The 19,671-nt window shown below is 32.9% G+C and overlaps 2 protein-coding genes and 1 long non-coding RNA gene across 4 annotated transcripts; 2 read left to right on the forward strand and 1 right to left on the reverse strand.

Moving 5' to 3' along the window:
* Nucleotides 1–6,439: 6,439 nt before the first annotated feature.
* LOC130497752 (uncharacterized) lies at nt 6,440–7,829 on the reverse strand. Of its 2 annotated transcripts, none has more exons than XR_008936747.1 (3): nt 7,454–7,829; nt 6,816–6,932; nt 6,440–6,744 (listed from the first exon to the last, which is right to left on the reverse strand). It is a non-coding gene; the product is annotated as an uncharacterized LOC130497752 (long non-coding RNA). The 2 variants fall into 2 exon arrangements; XR_008936748.1 differs by having other exon boundaries at nt 6,816–7,193.
* Nucleotides 7,830–8,422: 593 nt separating this feature from the next.
* Nucleotides 8,423–11,224, forward strand: LOC108859558 (cysteine-rich receptor-like protein kinase 1). Its single transcript, XM_018633471.2, has 6 exons — nt 8,423–9,416; nt 9,620–9,769; nt 9,846–10,166; nt 10,239–10,473; nt 10,564–10,708; nt 10,970–11,224. The coding sequence occupies exons 1-6, from the start codon at nt 8,669–8,671 to the stop codon at nt 11,222–11,224; spliced, it is 1,854 nt and encodes a 617-aa protein (XP_018488973.1). The 5' UTR covers nt 8,423–8,668.
* A 2,350-nt stretch (nt 11,225–13,574) lies between these two features.
* Nucleotides 13,575–19,431, forward strand: LOC108814170 (protein MICRORCHIDIA 6). Its single transcript, XM_018586683.2, has 20 exons — nt 13,575–14,032; nt 14,260–14,563; nt 14,640–14,714; nt 14,815–14,849; nt 15,072–15,150; nt 15,249–15,338; nt 15,474–15,549; nt 15,629–15,707; nt 15,785–15,913; nt 16,100–16,198; nt 16,294–16,380; nt 16,571–16,717; nt 16,803–16,895; nt 17,225–17,276; nt 17,393–17,504; nt 17,636–17,853; nt 18,224–18,333; nt 18,589–18,668; nt 18,757–18,799; nt 19,130–19,431. Exons 2-20 carry the CDS (start codon nt 14,263–14,265, stop codon nt 19,244–19,246), a joined length of 2,022 nt encoding a protein of 673 aa, XP_018442185.1. The 5' UTR covers nt 13,575–14,032; nt 14,260–14,262; the 3' UTR covers nt 19,247–19,431.
* Nucleotides 19,432–19,671: the final 240 nt, after the last annotated feature.

Raw genomic sequence — 19,671 nt, forward strand, 5'->3', positions numbered from 1 at the left:
TTAACCCATCATGACGAGTCAAACAAGCAGCAAATTAAGAGTGGACGATTGATATATGAATATGATAATCATTCACTGAGACATAGATTAATTTGTACCATCCCCATGCATGGCTCCTTGCAATTGTGTGCTCAAGTAAGTAACCATCAATTCCCCTAGATGGGAAAACCACCTCTCAAAACCAGAGCAGTTTGGCAACAAAGTTGTCAAAATCACTCTTAGAGCAACATTATTTCTTGGACAAATATTTGACTCCTTAGCTTTTTTTTTTTTGTATAGTTAGGGACAATGTCAAGAGATTTTAACAAAGTACAGATTATTGCTGAAACCTTTTGTTGTCTCTTATTTAAATAAATTAATTATTTTAATAAATAATAACATATAAAAGATGTGTTTAAAATAATACATATAACATTTAAATTGAAAACCTAAGGAAATTACAAACATTTTATTCAATTCATAGAAAATTACAAACATTTTATAACAAACATTTTATTCAATTAAAAGAAAACATTGAGGACATAAATTAAAAACAGAAAACTTCCACAACCAAACGCATTCTGCCAGCTGTCATTAAAAACATCACAAAAACTTCTTAGTTAAGGACAATTGACTTCCGTTTCTTTGTAATTTCAGTCATTTTAATTTATTTTTCGGCCCAATATTGCTTAGGACTCGGTCTAAGGACCACGATAATATTGGTCTTAGGAGATCCGTTTAGTACCAACTATCTCCTATATATTAAAAGGGAAGACTTTAAAAAATAACAACCTCATTTTTGTATTAATTGAGAAAGGCCCCTTCCTACGTGGCAAATTTTTAAGAGGTCAAAAATCCTACGTGTTACTCTTAGAGGAGATTTGAGAAAACCATAGTATTAAAATTAATACGAGTAACCCTGATGTACGTCGAATATATTGCGTTAATAGATTACTAGATTTTGATCCGCGCTTCGAAAGCGCGGGTTTATTGGATTATAAACAGAAACACATTTTCATGTGAATTAGTATTTGAGATTATTGTACATTATTATGTTACAAAGTCATATTATATCGAAAAAGAAAATTTATTTAAACTTAATTAGTTTATTTACTATTTTTATATAATTTTTTATTAGACTATGCAATTTATCTGAAGCCGAAAAACCGAACCTAAACCAATCCGAAAATACATATTTAGTTTGGGTCTAGACCCAAGAAAAAATACGTATTGGATATATTTTTGGACCTGCATGTCTCGGTTCGGTCCAAGTCCTATCTGATACCCAATCGGTTACCAAAGTACCCAAACTGTTTGCATATATAAGATATATTTGGATATTTAAGATATATTTTCACTATTATGGATAATTTTAAGTTAAAAAGTGATGCTATGATATTTTTTATATACTTCATGTATTAGACTAAAATTTTGGATATTTTCAGTTCTTTAGTTCATATTTCGGATATAAATTTGTTTCACGTATTTATGTTTTTTTCGAGTACTTTAAGTTTTTTTGGATTCTAGATATCTAAACAGACCTAGAATCGTCATGCATCCAAACATTATAGTTATTTGAATTATAGATCAGTGCCAATCTAGACCCAAAAAGAATCGACATAAATCCGAATTAAAATTTTCAAATATCTTGATGGTCTAAATATTTAGAATCTGAAGGAATTAATCCATTCATGTTCGGAAGACCAAAATACCAAAGTTTACTCTCTTTTTTTCATTATATATTGTGTGCATTTAACAATAGTTACATTGTTAAGTTGTTGAGCCTTAAAATTAATTTGAGACATTTTTCTAATTTGATACTGCAATACCTATAACAATCTAAGAACATGATACAAAACCTTCGACATATAATTTGGTTTTAGTAGTGTTGATGTTGGTGGTATAGCATTAACGGTAGGTATTATAAGTTATAGATATTATACGTACGTTTACCAAAAGTATTATTATACGTAAATAAGATAAGTGGGTCTGAGAAAATTAGAATTAAAAAAGAGGTTACAATGTATTTATAAATAGTAGAGAATATTATTTGGTTGCTATATAATAGGGGTTAATTATAATATTTCGTTGCATATAATATGATGGACCAAAAAAAAAAAGGAAAGTGTCCAAACAACTTGTATAAGTCGACTTTTCAAGACTGCTTCCCTTTTAATAGTATAGATCATCGCGACTTCATGATATTTTGAATATTCATGATATTTTCGTTAATAGACAAGATATTTGCCAAAAACTTCGGAATTGACGACCTGCTCGACATCCCTGTCGGCGTTCCAACGCATCTGAAACACAAGCGAAACCGTGTCGTCTCTAAAAAAGATGCTTTCAGTATTCTCTCTATTGTTGCTTATAAGTTCATCTAACTGAAGATATATTTGATGGAAGTCCCGTATTGGGGTCGCACGTAACGGATCAACCCCATTTTTCCATAATAGGATTTATGGAATCCATAAGAACCCCATACATGTCCGTTTGGTATTGGGGTCGCGCGTGGTGGATCGACGAATCTGGGTTTCCAACATCGAGATTTCTGCAACTTTCGTACAGCCATGGCTTATTTCTACTGATTTGCATCTTTCGTCCTTGAGTTTTTAACAAATTACGATTTGACCTCAAAAACTTTTGTGTGGTGCAGAAAAATCCTCAAAACTGTCCTAAAACTTCTAATTGTGTTTTCCAGTCCCCCTATTTATGAAACATGTACAAATGCAATATCTAATGACACTTAAATAAAACTTATAAACATTAAAATGATCAAAATTAATAGCTAAAAACATGTAAAGACGTAGAACCGAAAATAAGAAAAATAATTTCTAAAAAGAAGAAAAAAATTTAAGACCCTCATATTGGTTCCCATTGAACCATCACAAAACAAATTACATTAATAGAAATTCTACATTTCGTAAAATACAAAATAAATTATTAAATGAATTTTAAGAACCTATTAAGCTCTAACCAATAGAAGTGGTCTTACAAGAATACACTATGGTTTTGATATCATTTTGTCAAAATTCCAATGAGATGATGAGATGTGTGGTAATGCTTCAAACAGTTGTTCATAACATTTGGAGGGAGATAAATAGGAGAACACATGGAGAAAAGGAATCTCCATCAACTGTTTTGGCAAGATTGATAAAACTCTATTATTAAAAAGAAGAAGGATAAGTAACTCAAAGTTTGAGATATTGGTTTTGACCAAGCAAAGCTAAAAAGGAGGTTGAAGTTCAAAGATATAGAAGAGAGTAGTTTAATTCTTTGAAAAAAAAATTTGTATAGAAAATAAGAAAGGAAACACATTGATGTAAAATAGTTTTTTATGTTCTTGAATAAAAAATTTGTAACTATATTAAATATGTCAAGTTGCATGACTATACATTTATGTCATATGCATTAAAAATTATTGTTAAACTTTATTTCTAAATGTAAATGGGTTAATATGCCTTTCACTAACCTTAAGTAAAATCGCATTTAATAAATATTTTTAATCAAATAACCTTTTTAAAGTTTAGTGTAACTTCAAAACCGAAAATATATAAATCTTATTTCCCGATAAGCTAGTTAAAATATATTAAAATATATCAGATTCATCATATATTTTAAGTTTTTATCCATAATTCGAATTAAAAATATTCTCGGTCCAATGTATAAATGGTTATATAAGCTATCTAAAACTATATACATATATACATATATACAAAAAATTGATCATTTCATAAATCTTAATTTTTGTCAATACTATATATTTTATATTTTAACTATATAATTCACCATGTGCAAGGCGCATGTCTTATCCTAGTATACAGTTATTTCATTATTTACTGGAACTTCAAGATATATACTTGACCTAAGAAAACAAAATATACCTGACTTGTGCTTCTGGTCTTATACACACTTACAACCGGGCACTGTCATCCCTAACGTCATCTAGTTTGGCTAGGCATTTTTTCACAATATAAATGACTACTTTCTCAGTTTCAATTTAGTTGTTGTTAAATAAGTGTGTTTTATGATTTTAATACAAAATTTGTTAACTTTATATGCTATTTTTAATTGGTTGAAATGTGATTGATTAGTTGTACAGGTAATGATTTTTATATATAAAATATGGAAAATTAATTATTTTTTAATTTTTGTGCACAAATCTAAAATGACAACTAAAATGAAATAGATGGAACATTACTAAACTGTTTAAACACATCATCTTGTAAATAATCTACCATTTTCGAAATGTTTTTTAAAAAAAATTGAGGGACTCATTTTAAAACATCATTGAGTGGTAAAAACTCTAATGAAAACCTCATAATATTATAATACTAGTGGTTGGTCCGCGCTTCGCGCGGAGAATTTAACTTCGTTAAATATATCTTGTGATGTTTACGTTTAATTTTAAAATTCAAATTATATATTATATGTGAAATTTTTTTTCTTAATTCCTTTTTATATATAGTTATCAACGTTTACGACTGAATTTTTTTGATGTTATGATATTTGACCTCAGTTTACTGCGGTAAAATAAAATTTATAATAGGAATATTGACCCCACTGTTAAAATATATTTAGAAAGCTATATCTATTTTGGCAATGTAGATATGTTTTTCAAACCTTTTAAAATTTTATAATATATTATTTAGAATAATAAAAATCATGGTTAATTTAAAGGGTGTATTTAATTAAAAGTTTGAGAAACCTTTTAAAATTTATATTGGACGCATAACTAATTTTTGTATATTTAATTTATAATATATTATTTGGAATAATCCCTTAGTCTATATTTGAGAAGTGATTTTGACATGTGTCATCACCACATTAATTTTGAAAGAAAAATTATGACATGGCACACTAACATTGATGACATGGCTTGAAATAAATTATGACATGGATATTTACATTTAGTGTTGATTTATATTTAAGATATTTTTAAAAAAATATAATAATAACTTATAGATAATTATGACATATTTACATTTAATATTGATTTATATTTAAGGTAAGTTTTTAAAATATGGTAATAATTATATATCATAATTAATATAAAAATAAATAATAAATTAAATAAAAATATAATAATAATTAAAATTTCAAAATATTATTTAGCTATATTTTTATAAGTATATTTAAAAAAAAAAAAAAAAATTTCATTAAATAGTAACATGGACATTTACTTTTATTGTTGATTTGTATTTTAGTAAGTTTTTAAAATATGGTAATAACTCATAGATCATCATTAATATAGCAATAGCTATATTTTTATAAGTATATATTTTTTTTTCAAATAATTTTCGTTAAACATTGACATGGACATTTACTTTTATTGTTGATTTGTATTTTTAGTAAGTTTTTAAAATATGGTAATAACTCATAGATCATCATTAATATAGCAATAAATAATATTATGTTATAAATAGAAATATAATATTATTTTGGATTTTTCAAAAGTTAATTTTATTTTATAATTATTATTAGTAAAACAATTCTTCAAAATTATACAATTTTTAAATGTAATTTTCTAATCCAATACTATTAGTTTATTTTTAAGATCCACAAATTTTAGAAAATTATTTAGTTTTATGTTTTGATAATTATACACTTAACAAAATTTTCTCTTACATTTACAAAATTTGATTTAATATATTTTACAAAAAGATATACATATATATTAGTATATTACTAAATATACATTGAATAAAAATATTTTTTTAATCTTAAAGTTTTACATATGATTAAATTAAGATTGTATATTGTAAGCAAATAAAATCAAAAATTAACAAAATTTATATTTTAAAATAAATTTATATTTTAAAAGTTTTATTCTGCACATGGTGCAGGAAAACACCTAGTAATATATTATTTGAGAAATCTTTTCAAATTTTATATTAGAATCATAGATAATTTTTTGTATGTCTAATTTTATAATATTACTTAGAATAATTATAATCATGTTTAAATTAGAGGGTGTATTTAATTGGAAGTTTTTGTTTATTTAATCTGAAGGGACAATCAACTGTTATTAAAACTTCTATAATATTATTTTTTAAATTAATTGTTATTGAACTTGTTTTCTGATAAACTAATTAAAATTACTGTTTTGAAATATTCCAAGTTGAGTATGTTAGGATCTACATTCATTTTAAAGTGTTTTGGTTTATTTTAGTGTAGTTTAATTCAAATTATAGTAATTTCTTAAATCTTCGAAATAATTTATAACTTAGTAAATATCAAGTCCTCAACTTATAGATCTAATATATTATCCCTTGTATATTTTATTTATTAAAAATGTTCTTTCCAAAATAAAACTTTAATACAAATATTTAAATTAAAATTATTTTTAAAACAATTCATGTGTACTTAACCAAACCGTAAAAATATTTAAATCTTTATATATAAGAAAGAAAAAACTTATGTTTCTGACAGAAATTAATTAGTAAAAAATAACCAACATAATTAGTAGATGAAACTAAAGGCTAAACATTTGTCTACATGGTACGAATCAAATTTACACAGAGTAACAAAACTTGGATCATTAACTACACTCGAGTCAATGACAACAATATATACAACAAAGCTCACTTAGTTCACAGACTCAATTTTCGGGTTTAGATATGGCTATAGATTGTATATATAATTTTCTTTTCCATGACACTTGGAAACTCCAAAAGAAAATGAAATAGTTACTTTTGATACTCAAATAGCTGCAGATTTTGCTGTGTTGCTTCAGGCAATTCAGGTTCTTTGGTCAGATACAATCTGCAAAATCAGAACCATAGAAAATCAAGAATGGGATCCATGACAATCATAGTTTGCTCATAAAAAATCACCTTAGCTTTCGGCAGATGGCGACCCCTTAAGTCACCCATAATATCCACCGTTGAAGTCATAATTTTTATTAACATGAACAAACCATATTCCAGAAAACAGAGCTTAGTTGCCTAAACCTGTAATTTATAATATGTAATATGTTGAATTCAGATTCTATAGAGATAGTTACTCTTGTCAACAGTACAACCAGTGTTCTTCAGTAATTCAGCAATAGTAACAACATTTAAATAGCTGCACATTTTCATATTGAAGAGACAAACAGTAAAGGCTATAACAGTCTCAATACAAAGAAGAATGTATAGGAGAGAGAGATTAAGAACATGCATGCTCATCCCAAGGGAAGACAGTTGAACATCATTGTATTGCTGCATATACCTCTGAAACAAATCCAAGTTACATCAATTTATGACAATACCCAATTACCGAATGTAGAACATAAGTAATATTTACACCAAGCAAAGCAAAAACCTTTGGGATGACACACTTAAAGCAGAAAATTTCCAAACAAAAATTGAGCCTTTTGAGTGGATGAGAGTAACACAGATTTTCATACACAATCACATCCTCTATAGAAACAGATCGGAGTCCAGAAACATGAAAGCTTAGACGATGAGTTCCATAGCCAAAAAGTGTGTACCTTAGCGAGATTGACGTAGAAGAACAATGGTTTCTTAATGTTCGAAACCTGAAACCGATTATTCTTCTGAGAATCATCGACCAAGAACCCAAGAAGGGTGTACAAATTCACTATTGTTGGAGTTGGTGCTTGAAAGAGATGAGGATGTTCATCACAGGTAGGAAAAAAATTTATAGGCGGAGCTTCAATCCGTTACCTTAGAGAATGATGAGGGTGATTTGATGTGACAGAGTGGGAGGCGTAGTGAAAACAACATAAAAGCTTGGTTTAATATGGAAGAAGATTTGATTACTGCAGACGTTACACAGGAATGGTCCAGAGAGGTATGATCTGAAGAGGCAAGGTGGTTGACCAAAAAAAGAAGAGGCAAGGTGGTTTTCCTCTACGACGCCAAAATCGATAAAGAGGAAACTTAATAGTTCATGGGCCAAATAAAAATTTAATAGCCCAATTAATTTGTTATGCCACGTAGCATTAATTCCCCCAAAGAGAAAAAAAAGCCAACTTTATATATAAAGATATATATATATATATTTTTTTTTCTTTAGAGTTATAGAAAATAGAGAGACTGATGTTATGAAGTGTAAACTTTCTTCTTCTTTTCTGGCAAGTTTTTCATATGAGATACACATTTCATTTTCTCTTATTTATTTTAATTATTTTGATTATTTTAATATTGAAAAGCTCTGATTAAAAAAGTATTTGAAAAACTTAATTGAAATCTGTAAAAAAATAAATAAAAACGGCGCTAAAAATAGAGAGCCCTTCCGTTGGACAATTAGGTGAAGTAAACCCTAAATTAAGACAAACGTAGCGCACAAGACAAAACAAAACCTCTCTGTCTCTTGTCGGAATCCAAAAATAAGCGAGCGAGCAAAACGGAAAAAAAAAACAGAGCTTCTCAATCTGTCAAGATGAACCAGAACTACAGAAAGATTGAGATTGACGTTACTAAAACGTCTTCTCCCGTTTTCTCTTATCTCGAGAAACTGCTATCCACCCGCCGTTGCGGAGATAGAGAGACATGGGCACACGGCGGAGTTGGTGTTGGTGGGTAAGGAACAAGAAGTGATAACAGAGGATTTTTTTAAACCAATTCATCGATGTTATTCTCCATCATAGCACCAAGAAGTTGCGTAATTGCATATGAAAAGACTCCTTCTTCTGCACGTTTCATGATCACGCGCCGCCGTGTCGGAGACTTTCGGCTTTCTGATGCAACTTAATGTCTCCATCGCTCATTTCCTCACGTGGGTTCTGTTCCTTGTACTATTATTAACGACGGTGGCTTCGAAGCCTCTCCTCTTCTGCCAACATAAAGACCAACAACTTGTAAACCCTAGACGCCAAGTTGACTTCCTCCGAGCGATGTCTTCCGTCGACGAGCTCATAACCAAACACAAGCTCTCCGTCGAGTCTTCCTTCACCGACGCATCTCCACCGATCTACGTGTTCCTACAGTGCCGCCAAGACCTCTCCGTCTCCCATTGTCGCCATTGTTTCAACGAGAGCAAACTAGAGCTCGAGGAGACATGTTCGAGCTCCAGGTCCGGTCGTGTCCACGACGACAACTGCTTCTTACGGTTCGATAACAGAGACTTCTCGGAGGAGTTCGTCGATCCAAGATTCGACCGAACCAGATGCAAGAGAACAGGACCAGTTGTTGATAAGTTCTGGATAGATCTTGATGAGGCCTTTGTGAATGCGACCCTTAGAGCTATTAAAAAAGGAGGCTTTGGCGCAGCTTCGGTGAGTAGCTCCGGTGAGAGCCCTGGGGTTTACGTTTTGGCTCAGTGTTGGCAAAGACTTGATGGTAACTCGTGTAGAGATTGTTTGGTTCATGCTAGGTCGAGCTTGAGAGCTTGTCAAAGTTATGAAGGTAGAGCTTTCTTTACAGGATGCTACTTGAGATATTCTATACACAAGTTTTTCGACGATGCTGCTGTAGTTAAACCTGACGATGGTATGTAACGTTATTATGAACATTGTTTAGATCATTACAGTTTTGCACCTTATGCAAATTTTAAACTTTTTGAGAACAAATAAAACAGTTTTGCAAAATGGATCCTATATTTTTGAGGAAAAAAATCTCTAATTGTTTTTTTTTTCTGTAAAATACAATTTTTTTGGTCACTCATTAGACTTTGTGTGTTCTTTCTTGTCCAGATGAAGGAAGCTTTATAAATTCATCATCGTACTTACCGGACTTGACTGATCAAGATGTTATGAAACTAGCAGTAGTTGCGGTTACGTTGTCTATTCTTACTTCTCTTGGTGCTTTCATCGGTTACAGACGGTTTTCAAGGGAAAGAAAAGGTACTTGAGATAATGTATATGGTGGTTTCTTGTTTCTTGAAACTGTTTTCTGATCCATGATCTTTGTTTTCTTCAGCTGAAATTCCATCGTGTTCTAACTTCAAATACGAGGTGCTCGATAAGGCGACGGAGTCTTTCCACGACTCGATGAAACTAGGCCAAGGAGGGGCAGGTTCTGTGTACAAAGGGTTTCTTCCTGATGGGAGAGTCGTCGCGGTCAAAAAGCTCTTCTTCAACACCCGCGAATGGGCGGATCAGTTCTTCAACGAAGTGAATCTGATCAGCGGAGTTCAACATAAGAACCTTGTGAGACTACTTGGTTGCAGCATCGAAGGTCCAAAGAGTCTTCTTGTCTATGAATATGTTCATAATAGAAGCCTAGATCAAATCCTCTTCAGTAAGTTTGCAAACATTCTTTTATTAAAAAAAACAATCAATCATGTGAAATAACATTGTTTTGATATTGCAGTGAAGAACACAGTCCACATATTGAGCTGGAAGCAACGGTTTAACATCATTATAGGAATATCAGAAGGTCTAGATTACCTTCACAGAGGATCTGAGGTGAAAATTATCCATAGAGACATCAAAACCAGCAACATTCTCCTTGATCAGAACCTGAGTCCCAAGATAGCTGACTTTGGACTCGCACGTTCATTAGGAACCGACAAAACTCAAACCAATACTGGGATCGCTGGAACACTGTGAGTGTTTGTGTGTGTACTCTCTCGACCAATGCACGTTTCAAAAATTAGAGTATAGAATTTGATGTTGTTTTTTTTTGGGAACTGTAGGGGTTATTTGGCTCCTGAGTATCTAATCAAAGGCCAACTAACAGAGAAAGCTGACGTTTATGCATATGGAGTTCTTATTATTGAGATAGCAACTGGGAAGAAAAACAATGCATTCTCGCAAGGAACTAGCTCGGTTTTACACTCTGTAAGTAAACTCTGTTTTCTTTTAAAGTTGGATCAAAGATTTAAGGGGTCATACACATTTTAAGTTAATTTTAATTAAATAAACCGACAATTTGGGGGCTACACCACATATGTATAACAGTTTTTAAAAATTTTGGGGTCAAGGCAAATGTTTCATCCGGTTGTACATATTCAACTTGATAAAATACACTCACAATCATAATACACTCACAATCATATTTAAGCTTTGTAATGTGCTCTGATTGGATGTTGTGTGGGATAGGTATGGGAACATTTCAAAGCAGACACTCTAAAAGCCTCGGTGGATCCACGGTTAAAAGGGATGTTCACAGAGCAAGAGGCCTTGAAGGTTCTTGAAATCGGATTGCTGTGTGTTCAGTCTTCAGTAGAATTGAGACCGTCCATGTCTGAGATAGTCTATATGTTAAAGAACAAAGATTGTAAATTTGATTCTCCAAGACAGCCTCCGTTCTTGAGTGCCAGTGTTCTAATGGCAGATGAGGAGACTAGAGACTAGAGTCTCGTAGTATCATTTTCTTAGGATTTTAAATGTTCTTGTGTTTGTGATAAAATGCTCAACAAACAATGATACTGAAGTTGAATAGCTCACCTTCTTGTAACATGATTATGATACGTTTAGGATCTCAAAAGTAACCAAAGTTGATCATTAAAGATGAAACACTGTTTTTTTTTTTAATAAAAAGACTGATTATTTTGGGTATGATCAAGATCTCTCTCACTCAGATCATCACTCTCCCCTCTATTAGCTTACTCAAACTCTCTAAACCTTTCCACCAAAACCCTCCTCCCTCTTATATAGTTAAAGCATAAAAGATAAAGTAACTTAACCATCACTAAACCAAATTACTTTTATTTAAATCTGGTTACTTGCTCTTATCTTTCCTCACCCGATACCCACACGTAACAGATTACATATTTATAATCTCGTAATACTACACAAAACAAAGGTTCTGGTTAATATCTCTTGAAAGAAGTGGTAACTGGTAAGGAACTAAGGATTGGACTGCTTATTCTGCAACCAGTTGTTAGGCTGGTACATGTAAATAATACAAGAGGTTCTTTCAAAACCAACTTAAAAATTCAAGTTAATCCCAAAACCTACTTTTTTTTAATCATTACTATTTACCATTGAAAGTTTCTATTCATCTCTATGTTTTTGAAATATTTACAGAATTACCATTATTAATTATTTTTTTAATTATTTTGAAAATGCTAAAAAATCTATAACATCATAAACATTTCTTTTTATTTACAATCATGCCATTATCATCAATTCTTCAACCACCATTAACAACAATTTTTGAACTTTTTACACCTCTATCATTCAATCCTCAACCACTTTTTTGTGTTTCTAAACAACAAATCTTCATTTCCTCTTTATTTTCATCTAAAAAACTCACATAACTTTTATTTTCATAAACACAATTTCAAATTTTCGAGTGTTATTTTTTTGGGTCGTCAAGATTTCTTTTTTCGCTCATATTTAGAGTTTGGACGGTGGAAAAAAGTGAAAACGAGTTTCACATCGCAAAACTGATGTATTAAAATTACTTATGTAATTTTCAGTTTTAAAATGTATTATTAACAAGAAGAATTATGCATGAAGTTGTGTATGAAATTGCTTATGACATGTATGAGGTTCATATAATCGCAATATATGGTGAATAAGATTTCACAATAAATATAACAAACTAACACTAGTAGATTTGTTTAGATGAAGATGTAATATTTGTCTTTCAGCAGAGTTGATACAAATCAGATATCCAAATTTTCAAAGATATTTGTGATCTAACTTGATTTGTACTTATTTGGAGTTCAGTATTCATATATCTGAAAATTTATATTTAACTAGATATCTAATTTGATTTATGCAAAGTATTTTTAAAAAATCTAAAATAATAATTAATAATAAATAATAAAATTTATTATAAAAAGTTAGTTACTTTTCATACCTCAGTGGTAATCTAAGTTGTGCTTTCGACTAGAATATATGCACATATACACAAATTTATGTGTTGTGACCAGATGAAAGACAAGTGTAGCATCTGATGGAAACGTTGCACTAAACATTTTTTTTCTCTTTTTTTTTTGGGTAAAAAAAAGGTGATTTCACCTTTTTGCCGGGAACCCAAGCATTATAAATAGTCCCTTCTACCGTGAATTGAATCCGGGTGGCGGAAGTTACCGCCACAACCTTTTTACCACTAGACCAACTCAGCGTTGGTAAAAAGGTAATTTTACCTCTTTGCCGGAAACCCAAACATTGTAAATAGTTCTTCTCACCGTGAATTGAATCTGGGTGACGGAAGTTACAGCCGCAACCTCTTTACCACTAGACCAATTCAGCGTTGGTCGTTGCACTAAACATGCATCAGAGTCTGCTCTTTTTCTTTAATTCCATGAAGATATTAACCGCAATTTTTGCTTCTTCCTTTTATTCAGGGTCGGTTCAACATTTCTATGGATCTTATGATAAAACATTTAAATTCTACTGATTTAATAAATCTTCAAAATTATTTATGTAAATATATGACTAGATCTCTTAACTACAGTAATAAGATGCATTTGAGTCATATGACATAGATTCAGGCCTATTCATGTTTTTACTAATTTCTTTTTAGTCATAAAATATATAAAAATTGTTTGTTTATATTTTATAGTTTTCTCTTTGCATTTCGTTAGTTAATAATAAACTATAAATTTAAAATAATAATTTAATCAATAAATTAATATTAATTTAGGGGAATTTTCAAAAATACCATAACAAAATTTTGTACTTTTTGGTCAACTTTATTTTAATTTTTTAGGCGTAGAGTTGAAATAACAACAGAAGAAATAACATAATAGCTGGCTGACTCTCTACATAGTTTTTCCCGTTCAACAGCTTTCTCTAGAAGCCACAAACCCTTCCCTCCCCCAAATTCCCAGTCTCCCTTTCTCAAGAAGAGCTCTCCTCGACCGCGTCTGACTCGACTCCTTATCTCTCTATCTCTCTCTCTCTCGCTCAGTCGCGGATTTCAATTAATTTAATTCTCTCTCTCTCTCTCCGTATCGCGGCCTTGTTTAGACGGGAAGCAATTTTCCGGGATAACTAACTCCTCAACTGTCTAGGTTTCATCGCCTTCTCTCTCTCAACGCCGTGAAAATAAAATTCCTAGGTCAAAAGCGACGCCGGATTGGTAATCAGTTAATCACTCTCGATTTCCATCGTTTATTTGATTATCCTCTCCTTCTCTCTTCACATCGTCGCACACTGTGCTCGCGAAGGAAAGTAACAGTGGAATTGCATGAGAATTATTGTCAGGTAAACACAAATCCTTCGTAGCGAGTAGTATCCTCTCTCTCTCTCGCTCGCACTCACAAAGAGCCTTTGCGATTTGCTATTCCCCTAAATTTTAATTTTCTAGGTCATTCATTCTTCAGATATATGATTTTTTCCCGTGAGTTTCTGATGGATTTGATAGGTGTCTCAGGCTCTCATATGGAATCTATGATCTGTGATTCTGATATTAACTGTCAATACGTTTGCAGGAAATGAGCAACAACAACGCAAGTATAAACGTTCCTCATGATGCTCTGGTGGTTGTTAAACCCGAGAACCACCGTTATGGTTCCAAAGGGCATCATCAGTCTCTACCTCAAGATTCAGAAGAGAATAGGGGATCATTCGGTGGTGCGCAGAGTAGCACTAGCGTGGTTGATCAAGTCCGGACTCCACCTGAAGATGCCGGCGTCACTTCTTCAGCCTCTACCATTTGCCCTGCACCTGTTTGTAGGCAATTCTGGAAAGCTGGGAGCTACAACGACGAACTTAGTTCAAAGTCTCAGCAGCCAAGTATGACACCTTGTCCTTCTTTTTTTGCTTGGTTGTGTTGGTGTTTTCTTATTGTTCTTGATATATGTTTTTGTAGCTGGAAAAAATTATCTTCATGTGCACCCTATGTTCCTTCACTCCAATGCTACTTCACATAAATGGGCTTTTGGTGGTATGTAATTATGATTTCCCCCTTTTTTGGTATGTGGCTAGCAAACATTATTTGAAACCAACGTTTAAACAAGATTTTATCTGGTTTTCTCTACCTGCAGCTGTTGCGGAACTGCTTGACAACGCTGTTGATGAGGTACGTCTTTTCTTTTGATGCACTTCAATTTTTTTGTATATGATTCTTTGGAACTCTATAGTGAAGTTGTCCCTTCCGGAACTCAGGCACTTCACTTTCTGACGATTTTTCTTTTGTTCCATCGAGGTGAAAGCGTGCCTAAATATTTAGTTGATAATTTTGAAAGTTCTGAATGACAATTGATTAATGTGTTTTGTGCTCTGTATCTTTATCACCCTATAGATCCAAAACGGGGCCACTTTTGTCATTGTAGATAAAACCATAAATCCAAGGGATGGTGCACCAGCATTGCTAGTTCAAGGTAATTTTGCATGTTAAGTTCAGCCACATTTCACTAAGGAAGCATGCAAAAGCAAGACTTTTGTCAATTTTCTGATCATATTTTCATTACATTTTCAGATGATGGTGGTGGGATGGATCCTCAGGCAATGCGGCATTGCATGGGTTTCGGATTCTCAGATAAGAAATCGGATTCAGCCATTGGAAGATGTATGAATCCTTCTCTTTGTTCTTCGAATCGTATCTTTAGTCATGATTTTGCAACACATATCTCTATTTATGATTTTGCAGCAAAATCTTTAGAGTATGATTCTGTATCTCATTCTTCGTTATGATTCTTTTTAGATGGTAATGGTTTCAAGACCAGCACAATGAGACTTGGAGCAGATGTCATTGTATTCAGCCGCCATTTTAAGAACCAGTGAGCGGCAATTGTCGGTTAATCTCCATTAATTATTCATTTTCCGATTTGCTGAATTGTTCTCTTTCTATCTGGCTAGAACATGGACGCAAAGTATAGGGCTCCTTTCTTATACGTACCTGACACGTACTGGCCATGATAGAATAGTTGTTCCCATTGTGAGTCTTCTTTTCTCATACATACAAAATGCACCTTGTTTTCTGTAATCTTACTGCGTAGGCTTATGAATAACCAGTTGGATTACGAGTATAAGGCATCGACTAGCGAATTTGTGACATTGCAAGACCGAGAACATTTCATATCCAGTCTCTCCATTCTACTAGAATGGTCTCCGTTTTCAACAGAGGCAGAACTTTTGCAGCAGGCAAGTCTTCTTTTAAAAGATTTCTCCATGCAACCCATGTTTACAATCTGTATAATTACGGGTGACTTGGTTAAAACTTTGAGATTCATGAGTCGGATATTTCACTATTGTGATGCTATTCATTAAGAATTTGTTGAGCTTTAAGTTCCACTTATAACTTCATGCTTCTTTTTTCCCTTCTGGCAGTTTGACGACATTGGATCACATGGGACAAAGGTTATTATCTATAACTTATGGCTCAACAGCGATGCTAAATTGGAATTAGACTTTGACTCGGCCGCAGAGGTTAATATTATTTATCGTTCTTGTCTCTGATCTTCTTTTCATTGCCAAGTTTTATCATTTAATTGAGAACTTATTTTGTTCCTTGCTTATTACAGGATATTCTCATTGAAGGAAACGTTAAAAAAACTGGATGTAAGATTACAAATGATCATATTGCGACCCGGTTTTCCTACTCTCTTCGTGTAAGCTTCTATTTCTTTTGGTCAGTATGTTGGGAACTGTTTATGCTTATGTTAATGTGCAAGGAGCATACACTTTAGTATTGAACCATACATGTATGCTTGAATCTACTCATGAGAAATACGTAATACACATAGACATGGATGAAGGGAAACTGTGTTTATACATTTCGTTGCTGATACCTCTTTGCAGGTTTACCTATCCATACTATACTTGCGGATTCCTGAGGCTTTCAAGATTCTGTTGCGTGGTAAGGTTGTCCAGCAGCACAACGTTGCTGATGATCTCAAGCATCCGCAGTACATCTTGTATAAGCCTCAGGTTGCTGGACGTGAAGAGGTGCGTAAAATATCAGGACTTCTTTTAGTACTTTGTAATTGTTATTTCCCTAACAAAGATTCCAATCTCCGGCTTCAATGAGCAGGGTGAAGTTGTAACGACGATTGGATTTCTGAAAGAAGCTCCCAAAGTAAACCTTAGTGGGTTCTGCGTTTATCACAAAAACCGCCTAATAATGGTGAGTTTTGAAATATTAAATGTGTTAGCTCATATTCAATAGAAAAAAGAATTATCGTTTGCCAGTATAATATTTTTATAATTTGTTGCATCCTTGTTTGCAAGGCTGTGCCATATATAACTCTTGGAAGAAGTGTCTAAAAGTCGCTGGACCTCTCTATACTGATACTTATCATCTACTTAACATATTTATATTTAGATTCAAAATTGCTACAATTTTTGTTTCACCGCAGCTAAAGACCGCCGTATCCTGTCAAGTTTTTTTAATCACAAATCCTGCATATAATCTTGTATATTACTTTGACCTTGTATGCTTCGTTTTGTTTTCAGCCTTTTTGGCAGGTCGTGAGCAACTCAAACAGCAAAGGAAGAGGAATTGTTGGTAAGAAGCTGCAAAACGGATGAATCAATAAAACAGTAGAGTTCCTACTGACTTGGTTGTTTTTGGCAACGTTCTATCTGATGAGTGAATTTATGTTAACTTCTATGGTTTTACAGGTGCTCTAGAAGCTAATTTTGTTGAGCCAACCCATAACAAGCAGGATTTTGAGAAAACGGTCCTTCTTCAGAAACTTGAAAACCGTTTAAAGGAAATGACAACGGAGTATTGGTAATTTCTTAATCCTAATCGTTTTCGGTGGCTATTGTGTTGCTACTTTTATCTATTCAGTCGCCAAAGTAGATACATATCTTGTTCTCTAGCTGTGTTTCATACTGTTTCAAATGATTGATAATCAACAGGAATTGCCATTGTGTGTTGATTGGATATCACGATACTAAGAAGTCTCGTCTTAAGGTTCCCCAAAATGTACAAACTGGCGGTAGGCCAAATGTCAACATGCTCCAGAAGAATTCTGCTGGATATAGTGGTAGACAAACAATAAACCCTCCTCCAGGCTTCCCAGCAGCTTTTCCTAACGCAAACTTGGCATCTCTCCCAAGAGTTTCAACTGAGCCAGGTAAAATGCTACGAAGAGTTAAAACTGTGAAGAAAGTGGGATCATACTTGGTCTTTGACTACACCAAAACTAGAGTTCTAAATAATTGACTGCTCTAACCCCTATGATTGGTCCAGGATTGTGCCATTTTAAGAAACGTCACGTGATATTGCTGCAAAGGCTCTATATAGACATTGTAACAATTTTATTTCCCAAACTTTAAAAGAAGTAGAATAAGACAACTCAATACGCAATATCTTACCGAAAAACCGACTCTTTTACTAAAGTTATTACAAATGCTTGTACTATCATTTAAATTTTTGTACTATATTTCCTCTTACAGCGTTCCCGAATTATCCTTGATACTGACACGTTTGCATTATTGTTGCAGTGGTGTTGGAGAAGAGGAAAGAACATCCTGATCTTGTTGCAAGTGCAGCGTCAAGAAGAAAGGTGGGAAGTGATGGCTTCACTGTCCCGGGGCATATTCGGGTTGAACAGGTACGTAACATATGTTTCCCTTCTCCTCTCTCACTTTTTTCCACTATTGAACCTGTTTAATCCTGTGACTTCGCCCAATATCTAGAAATGCATACAAAAAGTGTAGATATAGCATTTCCCATATATGAATGATATATATATCCCATGCATTGATGGACATGTGCCCCACACAGAAACATGATAGTAAAATTAGGTTGTAGCCACTTCTGCCCATTCCGTTTCTCTAATTTCATTGATTGTGCACATGCTCTGAAGTTCATTCGAGGATCTGCTAATCAGTCACAAGATAGTGAGATTGTCAAGTTGATGGAAGAAAACAAGAAGCTCCGAGCAAAGTAAGTGAATATGTAAACCATATATTTGTCAATTTCTGCGTTTGTTTGTGATTTGTGCCATAAATTGATAAATCTTTATGATACTCAGATGGTTGGACCACAAGGTGCGAAGTCAAAATCTTGAAGTCAAGGTACGTTCTTATGACATAAACAACCTTTCTCTAATTACTCGTCTCTTTTATTTGCTTGACTTTACCCCTGTTCCTGCTAAATCCTAACCTCCTCTAAAGGCATATCAAAACATATGGAGAGCCTCGATTCTTGTCCTCTGTTTCTTTTGTTAAACTATTTACTAATTAGTTATTAAGTTGGTTAATGGCAATTCCATCCATCGATAGACTATCTCGCCATGAGGTTCCTTTGCAGAATAAGATTATACGATAATGAGTTCGTAACAAATTGATTTAAAGGCGATCTTGATTTTGATCGTGATACAATTTGGGTCTTTTGTCTACGTGCAGGCCATGAATCTAAGCAGTGAGCTGGAGAAGGTTAAAAGTGAGTATGAAAGGTTAATGGAAGAGCTACAAGCTTTGAGTGTGGTGAAGGAGGAACGCAGTAGACATGTAAATACGTAGAAGGTTTCTCTGACACACCTTTTGGCTCGCCAACATCCATCATCTTCTAGGTGGAATCTAAAACGTCCTAAGTTTTTTGTCTGTGTTACGCAAGGATGACCTAGGCCCTAGGGTAAAGACGAAACAAATTGTCTAGGGAAACAAAGATTCAATGTTTATGAAATTAAAATATCAAATTATTTATATCTAACCGCCAGGAAAAAAAGTTTTTGAACACAGTAATATATAAAAATGTATTTTTCGAAAAAGAAAATTGAAAAACGTTAAATTGTGCTTAAAAGATTAACCATTTCTCTTAGTTTTAATGCCAATTTCACTATTTCTATAATTAGATTGCAAATTTCGAGTTGTAATCAGAGCATCAATCAATCTTAACTCCACTAACTATTTATTATAGTTGTAATCCCAGCAATTATTGATGAATC

The sequence above is a fragment of the Raphanus sativus genome, chromosome 1, assembly GCF_000801105.2.
Source record: "Raphanus sativus cultivar WK10039 chromosome 1, ASM80110v3, whole genome shotgun sequence".
Taxonomy (NCBI): domain Eukaryota; kingdom Viridiplantae; phylum Streptophyta; class Magnoliopsida; order Brassicales; family Brassicaceae; genus Raphanus; species Raphanus sativus.